We start from the raw sequence: 18,263 nt of genomic DNA on the forward strand, positions 1-18,263 counted from the left end.
TCCTGTGAAATGAGTTTCTCTTCAAAGTGCCCCAAAACAGAAACACAAGTAAATAAAAAAAATTTAAGTTCCTACCAGTGTACACAAAAATATATAATAAGTTGAGTAAATTCAGCTTTGATTGTAGTGTTAATACAGCACAAAAGGATGTATTTTAATGAAGATTAAATATTACAATTTGAGGTTTGGGGGACTGGTGCTGATTCTAAAACATTAATTAGATAAAATATACCAAAAAATTGTCAGGCTTCTGAACCAATGACTGAATATCAAGATGTTAGGTAATTTTTAGATGTTCATTTTAGTGCCCACTGTTTCATATCTGCTTATGTAGGGAGTTTTTTCCTAAGGTTGAATTCTTATCTTTATTTGGTTAAGACCCCCTAATCTGTTATAGGGGGGTTAATTTTTCTTGCCTTATAGTTGAGCTGTTTGGTTTGACAAAGCTCAGCAGAAACTTAGTGTGAAATCTAAGAATTTCTCCCAAACATTGCATACACTAGAAAATGCCTTCAATGTGTGTTTTACCAGAATTTTGACACTGGTCAAAAATTTTACACTGCCAACAAAGAAGATTCAACTTCTCAGATATATGGTGAAATGCGTTGTTGTGATCTAGGAATTGGTATATAGCAAGTTTCAATCGAGTATGTTACATACAAGCATTAAATTCTCAGGTAATTCTTAACCTCAGTGATGAGCCTAAATTTACTCTGCCTGGCTCTCTACACATGGCATTTCAGGGTACAAGGTGTAGCATTTCAATGTATAAGATATACGTAGTGAACATACGTGTTAGTATCTTCATTATTAACATCCTTCTTTATTGCTGGGCTGTAATTTTTGTAAAGATAAATTATATTGCTTTTGTGTGTGTTTTTGTGGTATATGTTCAGAAGCTAAGCCATCCTTGGTATTTTGTTAGCTTCGTAGAACCCTACCTGTGTACTCACTATAACTAATTATGTAAAAACAGATTTCCAGTACTGTTCAGCGTTTGACTTTACATGTTTAAAATGTTGCTGAAGCTTTGTGCTGTTTGCCAAACTCATGCAATAAATAAATGAAGTAATGTGTTATTTAAAAAAAAAAAAAAGAAAAATCAAATCGTGTGGAGGCTGGATTGCCATTGAGGCTGAGGTGGGGGGATGGGTCGATGAGGAGTTTGCCCAATAGAGACCAACAGGAGCCAGTTTGGAGACATTTGAGAGAGAGCTGCAGGGTTTGCCGAGCCATGTACTGTGGTGTTGAGGGAAGAGTTTACAATGGCTCCCAGAATTCTCCTTGGGGAGACCAGCTCCACAAAGGTAGAGCCACTAATGAGGGGCAGGCAGCTGTGTGCACACCTATGATGGAGTGGTGGAGCTTTGCTCCAGGACACCGAGGTGGAGGGTGTGGAAATGTAAGATGACTGCAACCCAGACACCAGCTGCAGTCAGTCTGTCTATTTAAACCTGGATAAGGCGGATTGGGATTCTCATACCTTGACGTGGGAAAGGTCTTGTGCCCTCCTGTGTCCCCTGATTTCTGCGAACTCTCAGGTTTCAACTCTTTTGGTCACTTCTGGCTCTGAGCCAACCCCATTTTTGGTCACCCTCAATCACCATGCCAGACTTGTGGTCTATCCGTCACCACGTCGACCCAGATACCCCTTTCTTTGAAGGGGGAAAGCCAGTAATTTGTGCAAGGCCTTGTGCACATGGCAGACGTTATACAAGACTTGGGGAGTTGGATGGGTTTACGTCATGGAGGTGCAAAGAGCAAACTGCACTAAATTACCTCTCAGATCTTCTCATTTCAAAACATTCTTTGGGGCACCTTAAGGGCAGCCTCTTCCCACTGTGGGCATCCTCCCACCTGCCCCTCATTCTCTCATCTTCTTGTTGATATACCCGCTGCCTCCCCACCCCCAATTATTTCAGGAAATTCCAAATTCTTCTCACTATAGCACAGCAAGAGCTCCCTCTCACCCCTTCTGAGCTTAGCTCTAGGCCCATGTTTTCATTTCACAAACCCATCCAATCCATAGTTGAGTAAAAGAGCATCTTGGGATGAACATCATCCGCTGTGCCCAGAGAGTAGTAATTATAGTCACAGATAACATTTTTTCAACATTACATACTTTTAAAAGATTATGGAAAATGTAAAGTACTATCTCCTTGAATTACTCTCTCCCACCTCGTCCCCTCTCCCCCTCCCTGGTGAACTCTCTCCTTTGGTAGCTGGAGACCCAAGGTGAAGAGTCAGGCACCTCCTGTCTGAGGCCCCTTGTCTATGGGTAAGGCTGGCCCTGCTTTTCTGCCCCCTGCCCCCTCCCCATCAGTCTGACAGCTGGTTCAGTCCTGTTCTCCAGTCTCTCCTGATGACACAACACTCCTGGCAGGAAGATGTCTAAATTTGGGAGGGGCTGATAGACTGGGGAAAGAGGGCATTTCTTCTTCATATAGAGCCTTGTTCACAGTGTTTGTCTTAGAACCAACTGGAGGACAACCTTGCACCCAGTTCATCAGCCTCATTTCTTATAACTGTGCCAGGCAGACAGGTCTTTGTTATCTTTCAAGTTCACCCCAGGACACCAAAGGGCCATGGCTGCTGGAATGGGAGGGTCCTGGCACCAGTAACACTAGGGACCTACAAGGATCCCTCTAAGGGAGCGGGAGGGGGTGTGTGTATACGGGAAGCCTTCCCACACACTCCAGGCCATGAGTCCTCTTGCCTGTCTATCCATCCTTCTAGGAGACAAGCATCTGCTGTTGTCAGAATCTGCCCTTGGCGTTAGGCCTTCAGAGAGGAGTGAGAAATTGTGTCTCCACTGAGTCCACAGTCCAGTGGAAAAAGACACAAAACATAAATCACTGTAAAGAGCTCCATCTAGGGATGCAGAGGAGGGTCCCACCGGTTCTCTGGCTGTTAGAACACGGGGGTAGTGGTGTTCCAGATGCAAAGACTGAAAAGCGTGTCCCAGGTTACCTTCCTCTGCTAGACACTGGGTACACAGGGTGACAGCGTCTGGCCTGGGGCTGCGGCAGACTGGCACAGGCTCTGGCACTGGGACCTCTGACTCCACCCTGAGGCCCATGGGGCATGGCTAATGGGAATGATGGGATTTGGGTTTCATAAAGTACACGGCCGCAGAGCAGAAGTAGTCCTGGGGCCGAGGGAGCAGTTAGTAAGGAGGCTGGGCTCTGTATCCAGCCCTCACGCTACTCCACATTCATGGAGGGCAGGCCTGTGGCTGCTATGCTCCCCACTCACTATTCTGAGCCCAGACTCCATACACTGTGAGAAATCTTACAGAGTGTTATGGACCAAATGTTTGTCTCTCTCCAAATTCGCATGTTGAAATCCTACTCCCCAGTATGATGGTATTTGAAGGTGATTATTAGGCGATGAGGGTTGAGCCCACAATGGGATTCGTGCTCTGGTAAAAGAGACCTCAGAGAACTCTCTCACCCATCTGCCACATGAGACACAGTGAGAAGACAGCATCTATAAACCAGGAGGTGGGTCCTCACCTGACATCTGCCCTTTCCTTGATTTTGGACTTCCAAGCCTCCAGAACTGTGAGAAAATAAGAGTTTGCAGTTTAAGCCCCCTAGTCTATGATATTTTTGTCATAGCAGCCCAAGCTGAGACACAGTGAATGCAGTCAGAAGTTGAAAACAGCCTGGGAAAGGTGGGGCTCCTTGCAGACACCCGCTCTTGGCATCACACACCTGTGCGAGGCGGGGGCGGAGAGGCCCGGGCCTAGCGTGGGTCCCAGGCTGTGCGCCAACAGTATGAGCTGCTGCGCAGGACGCTGCCACAGCAGGGATGCGGCCTGCACACCATTCAGGAACGGCTGCGCTTTTTTGCCTGGGGCGGCGGGGGAGGGGGGCACCTGGCTCTTTCTGACAGGTGTCATCTTTGATCCTTCGGGCTCTCAGTCCCTGCAGGGGAGCAATGGTCATGGGGGTGGGGACAGGGACAGGGCTCGTCTTTGGGGCTGGAGAACACCCAGATCACCACCTGGCTCACCCGCTACACCGCCCTGGGTGCCCCTCCGAACTCCTGCCTTTACAGTGACGAGGGCAATGGTGAAGTCCACTTGAGGATGGGAAACGGGACCCCGAAGTTCTGTTTTCCTAGGGAAAAAGGAAAATAACACTTTGTCCAGACCAGAGTTTGATTGGATTTAAAAAAGTGTATTGGATTTCCAATACTAAATAAAAACATGAAATTGTTTTTCAAAAAGCCATAGAGTTTACAGCATCAACTACAGAAAAGGCCAAACAAGTGTGTACAGAAACTAGTCCCCAGCAGCCCTCCAGGTCCCCTTCCAGCAGGTGACAAGGCAACAGACACATTTGCTCCAAATCCTCCTGAAGGAAACTGCTGGTCAGCAGCTCAACTAAGACATTACAAGACACACAATGGTTTAATTTCAAAAATCACAGGAAAATGTAAGAAAATGTATTAAACTGTGAAAAGGTGCAATACAGAATAACTTTCCTTTTTCTTAATTTAAAAAAATCCCCCAACTTTGAACAGTTATTTAAAAATAGGCCCCTCCCCCCACCCCAGTTCTGTGGCAGTATCCAGGTACCAAGGCCCTGAGGTAACCAAAGTATCAGGGTTCATGGGAGGGAATGCCCCGAATACCGAGCATGTTTCTTTGGGCAAAAGGTAAGACAGTTTCTGGGGAATCTAGCCCTCCTGGTGTCCAGAGTGTTCTGAGTGCTCTTTTCAGGATCAGTTTAAGTGCACTGGGTTTCCAGAATCCGGCCTGGCACTATCCTCCGTGACCAGCTAGCAGGGCAACAGGAGTTCCGGCATTGCACTTTTCATTGCCCCCAGTTGAGAAACAGAGTTCATCTTCTAGAAAAGCAAATGTGTGGTAAGACCTAAATAGGGGAAATAACCAAGGTACAAAGGCAAGTGGGGCGCCTGTGTGGCCAGGGCAGAGCACAGGCCCCAGGGCAGGCGGGTCCGAGTGCCCACTGGTGTTCTCAGCAGCTGACCTCTTCCTGGCTACAGAACCAAAGCGCAATCCGCCTTCTGCACTGCCTTCCACACTCTCTTCTGGGGATTTGTTGGGGAGTAGGGGAAGATGCCTGAGGGTCAGTCCTGTATTCTTAAGAGATTCTTTATATTAAACAAAAAGAAAAATCTCAGTCCTTACATTTTTGAGAAAAAGCATACAAGAACCTCCTGCAAAGGCAAAGGTTTCTTGTGTGGCCAGCCTCTCAGCACACCTCAGAGACCTCCTGCTGCCCTGTTCAGATCAGGGGCTTAGCTGAGATGCTGGGATGGTGTGTAGGAGTTGGGGAGGCCACTGTCCCCGTCCCCTGCTGTGTACAGAACAGTGCTCAGAAAGAAGTGGGGAGCCTCACTGGTGCTGCAGCCCCTGCCTGCTTCATTCTTGCTAACACCTTCCCCGTGGGGCTCTGAGGCGTGGAAGTGAGAGCTGGACTGGCTGAGGACAGGAGCTAGGGAGAAGCAAGGAGTCCTACATGGGAACAAAGCTCCCTCCTTAACCTCCGACTTCCCCGAAGGGAACACATGGTAACAGCAGGAAAGGGTCTCTAACCTCTTCTCCGATTTCCCAGGAACTCGGCCAGGCTCGTGCCCTGTCCTGCCATCACTCCTGCAATACAGCGCCTGACTCCTCAGCGTGGACATTCTTATCAGGATATGACCAAGACACCAGGGCAGCTACATCCTCGAACCCACCTATTGCACAGAAGAAATTTTTAACCAGATCCAAATGAAACTCCAGTTGCAACTTAGTGACAATAGAGATGGACATGCCAGGACAATAAAGAAGATGCTTCCATTCTCTGCAGGCTTCTGGAAGGAAGTACAATGACTGAAACATTCACAGGACCTCAGCAGCCCCTCCATTTCCAGTTCCCAACCCCCCCAACGCCCCCCACCCCAATACTGCAACTGCACAGAAAGCAACAAACAAGTCTTTTCAATGTTACATTTCATTCAGATAGATCTGTAATCTCACAGTGATGAGAGGAGAAAGTCAGGCCTTTAATAATTATAATAAAAAAAATAAAAAAGCTTACAAACAGCAATGCAACATTTCCTCCCCCCTCTCAAAGTGATGGATTAACAGCTGGTAGAGGATGCAATGACTCAGAATCAAAAATAAAAACAAAAACACAAAACACGCCAACCCCTGGAACAACCCACACTGTCAATGACTTTCCAGACATAATTCAAACAAGTAGTCAAACGTCGACCACTTGTGGAGAACACCACAGACTTCCTTGGGTTTTGATAGTGTTTTTCTTTTGAAGGTAAAATAAAATAGGACACAAATAAAATTGTACATAAATGCCAACGTCTACACTCCATAAAGGCGATGCCGTCGCAGCATGAAGACGCAGCCTGACCACAAAGTGAAACAGAGGTTGCACGTCTTGCCTCTTCCCTGGACACAAAATTTTGGCCCATGGTGCCCAGTCCTGCAGGGTATCGGCAGGCAAAGGGAAGCTGCCTTGACACGGCGTCTTCCAGGCCGACCAGGAGAAGGCAGGTGGCCAGGCCTGGAGCTGGCCCCACACGGGGGTGCTGGCCGGGCGGCCTGCTCACTCTGTGTTTTCAAGTGCTGTCCTCTCGTGCTCTGTACAACTCCTTGTTTTCAAGGCTAAGTCCCAAGACTTCTAGACTCAGGTCTGGAGTCACGTCCCGGTCAAGGTCGTCATGCTGTCGTGATGGCATTTAGGTCCTTCATCAGTCCTTCCAGGTGGGCCATCTCTTTGGTCAGCTCATCTGGTTCATAGCTCTACAGAAAAGAGAACAGTTACCAGGCACAGTCCAAGCAGCCGTCCAGAAGGAGGGCCCACAGAGAGACGTCAAAGCGTCAAGTGGTCAGTGACGACACTGCCTAAGAGACTGGACCACCCACGCCCCTGCTGGCCCAGCAGCATCAGAGGTTGCAGGATGTGCCCAAGCCAGCAACCACTCATTTCTTTCCACTGCAGAATGCCTTTCCTCCAACCCACACTGCCAGGGTCACGAGGACCTCACTCGTCCCTTCTAGTCTCTGTTGGACCCAGCACAGTTGGTATGTCCCCTGTATCTCTGGGCCCCAAGCTCTCCTCCTAAGAGAGTCCTGTACCTGGAAATGCAGAGGCAGAACATATTTATTGGAATGTGGGAGTGAAAGATCAAGAAGAGACCCTTGTTGATTTTTGTTTTGAGAGCAACCATGCAGGCACGTTCCTCTCCAGCATCCTGCTCAGGAAAGGTCATGAAGGGGGACTAAGGGGAAAAAGAACACGTGGATGGTTCAAACCAAGACAAGAGGACCAGAGAGACAGGACACAGTTAAAAGGAAGGCAGGTGGGTGGGCTGGTGTGACAAGCTAATCCAAGCAGATCAAACCCTCAGCACAGCCCCAGCTCACAGGAGCTGCTCAGTGCTCGCCTGACGAATGAGTGAGCGACTCTGCCTCACACTTCTGGGCCAGCACAGAGTATCAGCGTGCCCAGCGCACCCTCAGGCCTTGGGACATGCACCTAGTCATCCTGGCGGGGCTGGTGGCCCTGCGAACTCACACTCTCGGAGTCTTCCAGCATCCTTGTGGTCTCCTGCACTTCAGGGGCACTGGGAACCACCACTGGCATAGGAGGCCGGCTCCTTCCTAAAGTCCCAATGGAGGCCGTCTTCACCGAGTGAATGTGATGATTTAGAGCTGAGGGGGAAAGGGCACCATCAGGTGGGTGGCTGAGCTTGCTCCCCCAGACCTCACAAGGGTACCCAAGGTCCAAATGCTGCTAAGGGTGAGGGATGCACCCAGACCCAGGGCAGAGATCCTGCTCTGAGAAGGCCCTGGAACAAGATGGCAGGAGGGAGAAAGCAGGGCATCCAAGAGGCCAACTGTTCCATTTGGCCTTAGAAAGCTCATCTCCTAGTCCAGTTGCTCTCCAAGTGTGGCGGCCCAAGGGCCCCTGGCAGGATATCTGGGAGGTCAAAACTCTTTTCATAATCATGCCAAGACAGTTTTTGCCCTTCCACCAATGGTACAAAAGCAACAGTGGGTAAAACTGCTGGAGCCTTAGCACAAATTAAGGCAGTGGCACCAAACTGTAAAGTCATTCATGGACATGCATACTTGCAAGTTTAAAAAGAGCCAGTTAAAGATCATCGTTAATGAAGTAGCAAAAATTATGTTATGAAATCTCAACCTTGATTACACATCTGTTAAATATTCTAAAATGGAAATATGGGTAAAATACTTCTGCTGTACACCAAAGCATAACAGCTGTCTTCAATAAAGGGACTTGTAATTGAGTTGTGGGCTGAACTGCTGCTTTCATCACGAAACATCAATGTTAGGTCAGAGAAAGACTGACACACAAACCGGTTATTCAGACTTGAGCATTTGGCAGATATTTTCTAGAAAGTGAATGAAGTCAAGTCAGTCACTTCAGGGAAAACAACGGACAGTATTTATTTCCAATGATAAAATTTAAGTTTAAAGTGAAAAATCAGAATTTTGAAAAACTTGTATCTGCCACCATGAGCTTGAGAGCTTCCCAATACTTCCAGACATTGGTGATATTAACGAATGTATTTTTAGATACTGTTTAACAAAATGTATCAAAATTCGGAGGATCTGTGTAACTTAGTGAACCACTACTTTCCAAAGACCAACATGTGATGTTCAGCACCACGCATTCAAAGTACAAGATATACAGATTTATTGGAACAGAGTACAAATAATTATATGGTGTCTGATTCCACATTACAAACAAACCTATAAGAAACTACAACTTCTTGAGTTTGCCGTAGTATCAAAAAAGAATATCCACAGTTGTCTGAAAAGGTTATAAAAATAATCTTCCCTTTTCCAACTACATATCTGTGAGGCCAGATTTTCTTCAACCAAAACAACATATTGCAACAGATTAAATGCGGAAGCAGGTGTGAGAATCCAGCTGTCTTCTATTAAGCCAGACATTAAAGAGATCTGCAAAAATATAAGACAATGCTACTCTTTTATTATGAAAGTTATTTTTCATGAAAAATATGCTATTTATCTTAAAATGATAGATTTATTGCTATTTTTAAATGAATAAAATAGCTTTAAAATCTGTTTTGATTTCTAATATAGTAAATCATGATAGGTACAACCCATGTGAAGAAAAGCTCTTGTGCAGCTGCAACAGCTTGTAAGAGTTAAAAAGCGTCCTGAGACCAGAAAGCTTGAAAACCAGTGATTTATTCTGAAACAAACCATCATAATAGAGAAAAATGTGAAAGAGTAGGAGGCAGAAAGCACGCCTTGGAGGTGAGAGGGCTTTTGCTGAGCTGGGTGAACTCGAGGAGTTAACTTTCCTTCTGCAGGGTTATTCCTCCACCCTAAGGTTCTTGCTTGTTTCCAAGTCTTGACCTCCCTGACCCTTCTCCAGCTGGCAGGAACCCTATGGAGTGAGGCAACTCTGGGAGGAGGCTGGGCAGACCACATCTGTTGTTCATATCCATGCCACTGGCTTTTACCGCCAAGGACTCTGCACCCAAAACACAATTCAGAAAATCAGCCCTTGCTCCCCGCCAAATTATTCTCTGGTTTATGTATGTTCCCAAAGGAGGAGCCCTTACACTCCCTGAGAGGGGCAATGCACCCTGCAACACTAAATTGCAGGGATAAGCTTGGAGGACATTTGCTTTGTTCCTCTGCAAAGAAGAGGTGACTTGCGCCATAAGCCGGAGCCAAAGGGCCCCTCCAGTGGTGCTGCTGTCCCCACTCACCTTGCTGGGATAGTAACGGTGTGCTTGGCAACGCTGGATCATAGGTGGGAGGACCTGGGGGAGGGATTGCTGGCACAGCAAAGCTCTTCAGTGGGTGGGAAGGGCGAACGTGGGCTGTAGGAAGACTCTGGCCTGAGTCTTCCTCTTGGGAGCTGGCCAAGTAAGAGGAGCTGGTAGCACCTTCAGGATCCTGGTGATCAGCACAGCATGTCTGAGACGAGGAGGCTGGCATGGTGTCAGTGCTGGGGGTGTTTCGAACAGATTCTACAGCAGGAAAGTCCAAATGTTAGCATCTATTTTACCACTGAACATATGCACATTCCAGGGTTCTGGCTACCTCTAAGGGCTCCTGAAACCAGCTCAATAAGCACTTAGGATCAATGCTAGTCCAAGGGAACATGGATTGGCACCACTGTCAAGGCTAAGTAAGAACAGTCTAATCTAAGAGTCCCGAACAATTTTGTCAACCAGATGCTGGATTTGTTTCACCTACACAACCAAGTGGTCACAATTTTACAGATTTAAAGTTCTTCTCAGTACTCACTATGGAGCACATATCAAGGTTCCTGAGATGTTGTCTATTAAGATGTAAATAAGAAGAAAGAAGGGACTTCCCTGGTGGCACAGTGGTTAAGAATCCGCCTGCCAGTGCAGGGGACACGGGTTCGAGCCCTGGTCTGGGAAGATCCCACATGCCGTGGAGCAACTAAGCCCGTGCACCACAACTACTGAGCCTGTGCTCTAGAGTCTGCGAGCCACTACTGAGCCCATGTGCCTAGAGCCCGTGCTCTGCAACAAGGGAAGCCACCGCAATGAGAAGCCTGTGCACCTCAGTGAAGAGTAGCTCCCGCTGGCCGCAACTAGAGAAAGCCCGCATGTAGCAACCAAGACCCTACGCAACCGTAAGTAAGTAAGTAAATAAATAAATAAATAAATAAAAGGAAGAAGACAAGAAAACTGAAAATGTCAGTCACTGATTGACAGTCTCAGAGACTAGCCTTTCACAGACAACATGTCTTACCACCAAGACTGGCTGGGTACCTGACAAGGACCAGCTCTGCCTGCGAGGCCTGGTGGTCAGTGCAGGAGAGGCACACAGGCCCTGCACGCTCTCTGGCTACTGTGCACACCCTCCCCTGAGCAACAGCCCCACAGCTCAAGTGAGACCTGGACAACCAAACAGTCCAGAGGTCTGTAAATGGCTTTAAGATCATGCCATGAGGTATTTGGGGGTCCAGAGAAAGAAAAAGCCTGGAGACGGGGAAAACTCAAGAACATGACAAAAATCTCAAAATATGTGAAGAGGGGTCAGAGTTGTTCTGGAAGGCAGCATGGGGGGTAGTAAAAGCACTGTCTTTGGAGTCAGACAGACCTGAACCCTAATCTCTACAGACAGGCTCAGCGAACTTGGCAGTCACCAAATCTCTGAATCTGTTTCTTCACCTATAAAAATAGGGAGAATAACACGTAATTCCCCGAGAATTAATTAAGAAAATGTATGTAAAGTGGTATACACAGGGTTTGAGTAATTGATAAGGTTCTTTTCTTCGTAAACTACCCGAGTGCTTACTCTGAGCCAGGCACCATGCTAAGTGCTTTACACTCATTAGCTCATTCAATCCTCCTAGTAACTCATTAGACACTGGGAGGTTAAGCACCGCCCAAGGACACAGAACCAATGGGGCAGGATTCCGAATCCCTGCCCGAGTCCCAAGTCCATGCTCCATCCAATACACATCACACTGCTCTTCCATGCCCAATACCACCTGTCCCCCGACTCTGCAGGGGCAGAAGCAGCACCAAGTCCCAGGGAGACCATATGAGGAAGACCTTTCCAATAGTGTGAGCTGGTGCAGATCACCATCCCCACCCTGAGGAGGGGTCTGGAGGATACCAGCTCAGGGCCATAGGCTGCACCAGGTAGCCTGAAGGAGGGCCTCCCTTGATTCCTAGAGTCCTCAACCTTGTTAAGGAAAATAAACCCTTTTAAGCAGTAATGCATGAGCAACCCGCAGAAATCCAACCTTTCCCTGCCTTTGTTGCTGAGATAGCAATGAATCTGTTCCCTTGGGCTCTCAGGAGATGGGCCATGGCAGTCATGAGTGCTACTCCCTTAACTTAAAGGCCTTGGGTCCCAGCAATGAGGGACTCATACACCTTCCCCAAGTGTTGAGAGCCTGGCTGTGATAACCCTCGCAGGCCTAGGTCACTTCTTGTCCTTTCCAGGGGTACGCTGAGGATCTCACTTCTTATGCTTGCTCAGGTCAGCTATCACCACACCTGGGGAGCTGCTGGTCCCACCCTGTGTGATCCTGGGCCGGGTGGAAGCTGGTTAGCGAGGGTTACAAGGATGAGGAGAGAGAAAGCAGGCTCTAGCCTGGACCATGTCCGACTGTACTGGCAGATATGTTAGGTCAGCTCTGGGCACACAGGCCTACCTGGGATGCCGCAACTGCCTTCATTTGATGCATATGCTTCTGAGGGCCAGAAATGGTGGGAAACGTGAAAAAGGAAGAGAGGGTTGCCTACATGAATCAGACTGTGAAGCAACTGCAGAGGGCACCAGCACACTGTATTCTCTGTGAAGGGTGTGCCCTGAAACTGTGCAACACCTCTGGCCCACGAGGGAAAGTATGTTGTAACTAAAATTTCTGCTTTGGTGAGGGACCCTACTTCCCGACTGACCTCTCAGAGTTGTCTAAGACACACAAAGTGAACAGTGGCCGAGCGCTTGGGCAAGTGGAAAGCACGCTTTCTGCATCAGGTGGTAGTGACATAGTAAATGTCCAAGGAAAAGACACAGCCAATGCCCTCTAGAGCAAAGATGGCCCTGGACAAGGTCTAGTCATGCCAAGCCCACATCTACAGGTCTGTGGTAATACTGGGCTCTAGAAACACAGGAAAACACAACAGGAGGAGAACTCTGATCACTTCTAGATACCTGCTCTACATTTCAAATCCATCTTCAGTGGCTCCATTACAAGTTTTACCTTCTTTTATCTCCTCTGGTCATTAAAACAGGAAACCCTTTAGTGGTACAAATAGTTACTTTTCCTGTTTTCGCTTTCCGCCTGAATCCATACAGAACCAAGCTTTTATCAACACTGGACCACTTGGACGAGGGGTGGGCGAGAGCCCTATGCTTCTTGCCAACCTTCAACCCCCTCCTTGTCCAAGAGGGAGGAGGAGGGGGCTGATCTGATGGGAAGACCCTGCCATGCACTTAGGTAGGCCCATATCCCAGTGGGTGAGGCCCTTCTGCCTTTAAAAATGGAGAAACAGAGTCAGGACACAAAAACCACTTTCTAAGAGCAGGTTTGGAGGGCTGCTTTCTTGTGTGTTCTATCTGAGATTATGTCTGTGAGGCAGCCTTTGGTTTTCCATAGCCTCCTGTAGACTGTCTTTCCCTAAAGGCAGGACCCCACACCTGGATTTGGAGGGAGGGAGAGACCAATTTTAGACATGAGTTCAAGCAGCATTCTCCAAACCAAGTAAAGGTTTGGGAATAGATAACTTTCGGAGTTATCAGGCATCTCTTAATAAGCTCTGACCTCCATTTGATGCTTTGGGTATGTTTATAATTGATCAAAACGTAAAGGAGGAAGGGATGTTACCGGCAACCCAAGCTTCTAGCACGAAGTTTTGAGGCTCTTTTAAAATGGAATTCACTTGAAATTCCCTTATTTTCCAGAACTACCAAAACTTAGTTCTACTAGTAACATGTGTAACTATTAAAAGACAAGTTTCAAATGATGGAAAAAGAGTACACTGTATAGATGAGAAGTGGGTTTTTTTTGTACCTTAAAACTGAGAAGATGGAAATTAATTTTCAATTAATGAGGAACAGTATTTATTCCATTTGCTGTCCTCTCACCTTCACTTTTTCTTCCTTAAAACTGTTTCGATAAAGCTGTTTCTTAAGATTTCCAAACTGGGACATGTTAGTCTGGCAATGTATATCTTTAAATACACTGCAGATTGTTAGGCTAATTTCCTATCTATTTTTAGAGATGATCTATGCCTGTGAGCCCTTTCTAATTTCAGTAATCCACTAGGCAACCTGAGGTTTACAATATGCACAAGCTCAACATGGCCACTGGCCCTGCTGTCCCCAGGTGTTGCTCTTACTTTGGTACATGGCAGAAGTAAGTAATTAAGGCCTAACATTAGAACTACCTTATGGCTGCCCTAAGAACCTTCCCAACATTAGGCAAAGGCAACATCTAGTGTCTGAAAATCACCCAGAATACATTTTCCTTTCAAACTGGAGGATTAAAAACATAAACAAACTGAAAATATGACGGAATTAAGATGCAAGATGATGGAACAAGACATGGTTATGTGATTAGAGTTACATTTTTACTAAAACAACACCTTGCCCTAAGCACTTAAAACGTAGGGGAAAAAAATGGACTGAATTTTATAGAAACAAATTTGAGTCAGTAACAGAAACGTTATGATAAACAAATAACACTGAAAAAAAAAATCCAAGTCATTCTAAGCAGGGCAAGTCCTCCCCATTGCAGCCTGCCGATGCTTTTTGGAATGCTTTCCACCTGGGGCTCCATCCTCATCTCTCACCTGTGGAATTGGCCCTGTCTGAAAGGGACATGGATGTGCCAATGGGCCATGAGCTGCCCGGGTGGTAGAGATGACTGCGAGCTGGAGAAGCGAGGCTGCTGGAGTGGAAATGATGGTGAGGGTTATCGAGGGAATGGATGGGATGGGCACTAATCACAGCTGTGAATGAACACAAGACAGAGAAATGCTTAACATGCTTGCACAGACACACACATATCACAGTTCAAGAGCAGTTACCCCGCGCCCCCCTCCCATACCGTACGACCACTTCCTTGGCTTTTTGGTGGCAGATGGCTGAATTTGGACAATTAGCCATGGGTTTTATACTTGCTTTAAAAAATCAACACACTCCTATGCATATGTCTCTAGATATAACACAGAAAGAAAAAACCCTGATGATTTTTACTAAAATGTTAACAGTGATTATCTTGTGGGGAAGAGTGGTGAAGAATTTTTTAAAAAATTTCTTTTGGTTTATCTTTATTTTCCAATTCTTCTACAATAAATATGGATTATGTGAGTTATTAAAAATATCTCCTTGAATATGTCATAAAATATAAATCCATAAGCAAACAAATGGTGGTTTGGGTATCTATTATTTTTTTCTCTTGCTTAAAAAGATAGAAGTCCCTTTTCCTTTGAGTATATTCCTAATTCATTCTGTCTTTTCTTACTTGCTGAATGAAGCATGAAATAGGTATTTAGGCTGAATGAATAAGTAGCTGTTTAATCAGCTTTCATCTTAAAAGGAATGCAAGTGGAACTGAATTCTTACGTTACAATCTAGTACTAAAAGCATGAAACACAGGCCCAGGGCACCATCTCTTCCTGCTTTCCAGTCTGGGAGCTCAGCCACATCCATTCACATATTAAAAGATAAACGGATTTTTCCTAAATTGCCTCTTTCCTTCCCACACTGGCTAAGGAATTCAATTTGCTGCATTTAGCAAACAAATCCAAATTTTCACACAGATGTTCCACATACAACTTTCTATGAAGACAAAGTGCTTCTTTAATGAGGCTTCATTATCAATCCCAGAGATGCAAACAAACAAAATCAGAAGCCCAGTTGGGATATAAACTTTTCTTAGGTACTCCCATAGAGTAGCTGGAGAAGCAGAATGTTTAACATCAAGATAACCAGCTCTAAATCCCCCAAACAGGTAAACAGGCAGGGTTGGCTAGGAACACATGGCATCTTTTTATTCTTCCCTTTAGGCAAGGACTTCACAAACTTTGTGATAAAACTTAATTTGCCTTTGGAGTCTCTTAAAATGCCTTGTCACCAAGAATCTCCCTAGATCTTTGGGGAGCCACTCAACATGACTGGTGAAGAAAATCCCAGTCAATAAAATAGAGGCCTTGGGCTTCCCTGGTGGCGCAGTGGTTGAGAGTCCGCCTGCCGATGCAGGGGACGCGGCTTTGTGCCCTGGTCCAGGAGGATCCCACATGCCGCGGAGCGGCTGGCCCCGTGAGCCATGGCTGCTGAGCCTGTGCGTCCGGCGCCTGTGCTCCGCAACGGGAGAGGCCACAACAGTGAGAGGCCCGCATACCGCAAAAAAAAAAAAAAAAAAAAAAAAAAAAAAAAAATTGAGGCCTTTATTCTGCAGCTTTCTCTTTGCCACGTGCAAACAAGCAGGTGGCACAACCAGCCAGGGACCCTGGAGCAGTGCTGCCCCTCCCCCCCTCAAGGCCTGGGAAACTAATCAGGGGCTTTCCCTGCCCTCAGGGATCAGAAGCTGCAGGTGGTCCCTTGGAATAAAATACAACTTGGAAAATCTGGCTGAGCAGAGGTCTTAGGGCAGCTTGGCAGTCAGCACCTCCTCCAGGGGAAGACAGGTAGTTTTCAGAAGTAGGATGTTTCAGAATCAATGTTTTCCAGAATTAAGGCTAGGGTGAGGGAAAAAGCCTCCTGATTTTTATCTAGGAAGTGCAACTTGAAAGTGTTTTAGGTACAGAGAACTCTCACAAAAGAAAAACAAAGTTGACTTTAAGGCATTGCCAGTTTTTCCAAATTAAACATGTGAAAGTGTCTGTCTAGAATACAGTTGGCAATCATTAGCTATTAGCTGAATCAGAATCCAAAGCTTCTGGTGCAAGGCCTTTGATGGAACCTCATCCTGACACCACCAAGCCTTTCTCAACAGTGCTCAGACATTTAAAGCCATGGTAGGTGGATGGGGGATGCGGACTCCAGGGAATCCCAGCTTGTGAAAAAGGATTGAAGCCACGTGGGGAAAAGCATATCTCTAAACCTGAAGATCACAAGTACATCACAAGTAAATTTGGGTTTCAGATTCTTGAATTAAAGGATCCACTCACCCACCCAACTGTTGAGGCACAAATTAAGTAATACTGTACCTTTATGCATACTCCTTCCCACCACCAAAAAAAGAAAAAAAACAGGAATGCTATCAACTAGTACAGCACATCTTTTCTGTGTAACATATTTAAAAATAACAAATCTAGGAATAGGGTTAGTCAAATTTTACAAGTTTTAAAAATAAGCCAGTTCAGGCAAGAACTAAAGTCTTATATAAAACAAACAAGTAAGTAGTCAAGCTACCATCTTCTTATAAATCAAAGGCAACTGGAATGGAATAATTTACTCTTTTTGGACACTTCTAAACCTGGGGACCCCGTCCAGGGCACCTCTGATGAGAGGGAAACTGGTTTTCCTTGCACACTTCGAAGTACAGGCTCCTCTTTTTTTTTTATCGTGGACCCTAAGCAAAAACTACTTTGTGCAGAAATGACCTGTTAGCAAATGGGCCCTTTCCCTTTCAAAGCTGATTTTGAGAATCTCGTGCAAGTGACAGCGTGTGTGCAGATGTTTACACTCTCAGGGATTCCACCAGTTTCCAAGTATATGGTACCATCTTCTGTGTGTAGGATATCTGTGATTATTTAAAATCTCTGTCGTTTGTTAACAGGGATGGCTAATAGTTCTGAAATGGGACATCTTTTAAGAAATGAATAAAAATCCAAAAGCTCATTTAGGTTAAATTAAAAAGTGATCTTTCAGGATTTGAATCTAGGCACCTGACAGTGTTAATGTTTACTAACCTACTGTTCAGTCCAGAGCAAATAACTTCAAGATCAAATAGTTTTTTAAACTTGATATTGGTAGGCAAGTGGCTTCTTATCTCTCTAGAATGGCACAGAGGACCCTCAACCTCAAGTCCCATTGTGCCAGCTAATCTGAAAGGCTTCCCCACCTTGAAAACAGTAACAAGGGAGAAGAAACACTAGTTTAAAAATATAATTGGTCTGTCCCATTGCTTTTTGGTTTTTTAATCATGACAGTTAACTTATTTTGAGTTTCAAATATTATTAAAGGAGGCTGGGCAATTTTCATGCTTATCAAAGTGAAGCATGGGTCAGATAAGGTTGAAAAATATTCCATGCTGTCCACCTAAAACTCCTCTAAAATATAACGTCTATTAACTAAAAAAAAATTCCGCAGGTGCCTATCAACACTGATTATGTATCGGGAAGCCTAAGGAATACTGTGACATCTAGCCATCTTCAGCCCCATCTCTCCTGCAGAGACTCGATGTACTTTTAAAGAGACTGGTCACTTCCCTAATGCCTGGGAGACTTGGCTTCTTAGCTTATTTGCACTGAAATTAAAGGAGCTACTTGCAAGAATAAATATTAATTGCAAAATATGGCAAATGCTTGATACTTATTCCCTCATGGTGCCAAAGCTTTGGTAGATTATTTTTTGTGTTAGGATCAAGTGAAGTCAAAGAGATCACTGATAGTTGTTCCCCAACATGACTGGATAGATTGGCAGCCCGCGGGAAAAGAGAAGCTTTTAACTTACGCTGGGGTGGCTGGGAGTCAAAGGGCATCATCATTTTTGGTCTCATTCCCCGCCTTCCAGCCAGTGTAGACATGCTGTCCTCTGATTCATGCCCTAGACATCA

At 45.8% G+C, this 18,263-nt stretch overlaps 1 protein-coding gene across 4 annotated transcripts in view; it reads right to left on the reverse strand.

Moving 5' to 3' along the window:
* Positions 1-5,907: 5,907 nt before the first annotated feature.
* Positions 5,908-18,263, reverse strand: part of NEO1 (neogenin 1) — a 240,018-nt gene continuing 227,662 nt past the window's right edge. For 2 of the 4 annotated variants that reach the window (XM_079907491.1, XM_079907493.1), the window contains 5 exons: positions 18,161-18,253; positions 14,332-14,490; positions 9,751-10,014; positions 7,554-7,690; positions 5,909-6,778 (listed from right to left, as the gene is read on the reverse strand). In XM_079907491.1, coding sequence (XP_079763617.1) covers positions 6,695-6,778; positions 7,554-7,690; positions 9,751-10,014; positions 14,332-14,490; positions 18,161-18,253 — 737 coding nt within the window. In that variant the 3' untranslated portion in view covers positions 5,909-6,694. Of the gene's footprint in view, positions 6,779-7,553; positions 7,691-7,734; positions 9,510-9,750; positions 10,015-14,331; positions 14,491-18,160; positions 18,254-18,263 lie in introns of those variants that run through there. The other 2 variants (XM_079907492.1, XM_079907494.1) reach the window with 2 other exon arrangements.

This window comes from Stenella coeruleoalba, assembly GCF_951394435.1.
Source record: "Stenella coeruleoalba genome assembly, chromosome: 2".
Lineage (NCBI taxonomy): Eukaryota > Metazoa > Chordata > Mammalia > Artiodactyla > Delphinidae > Stenella > Stenella coeruleoalba.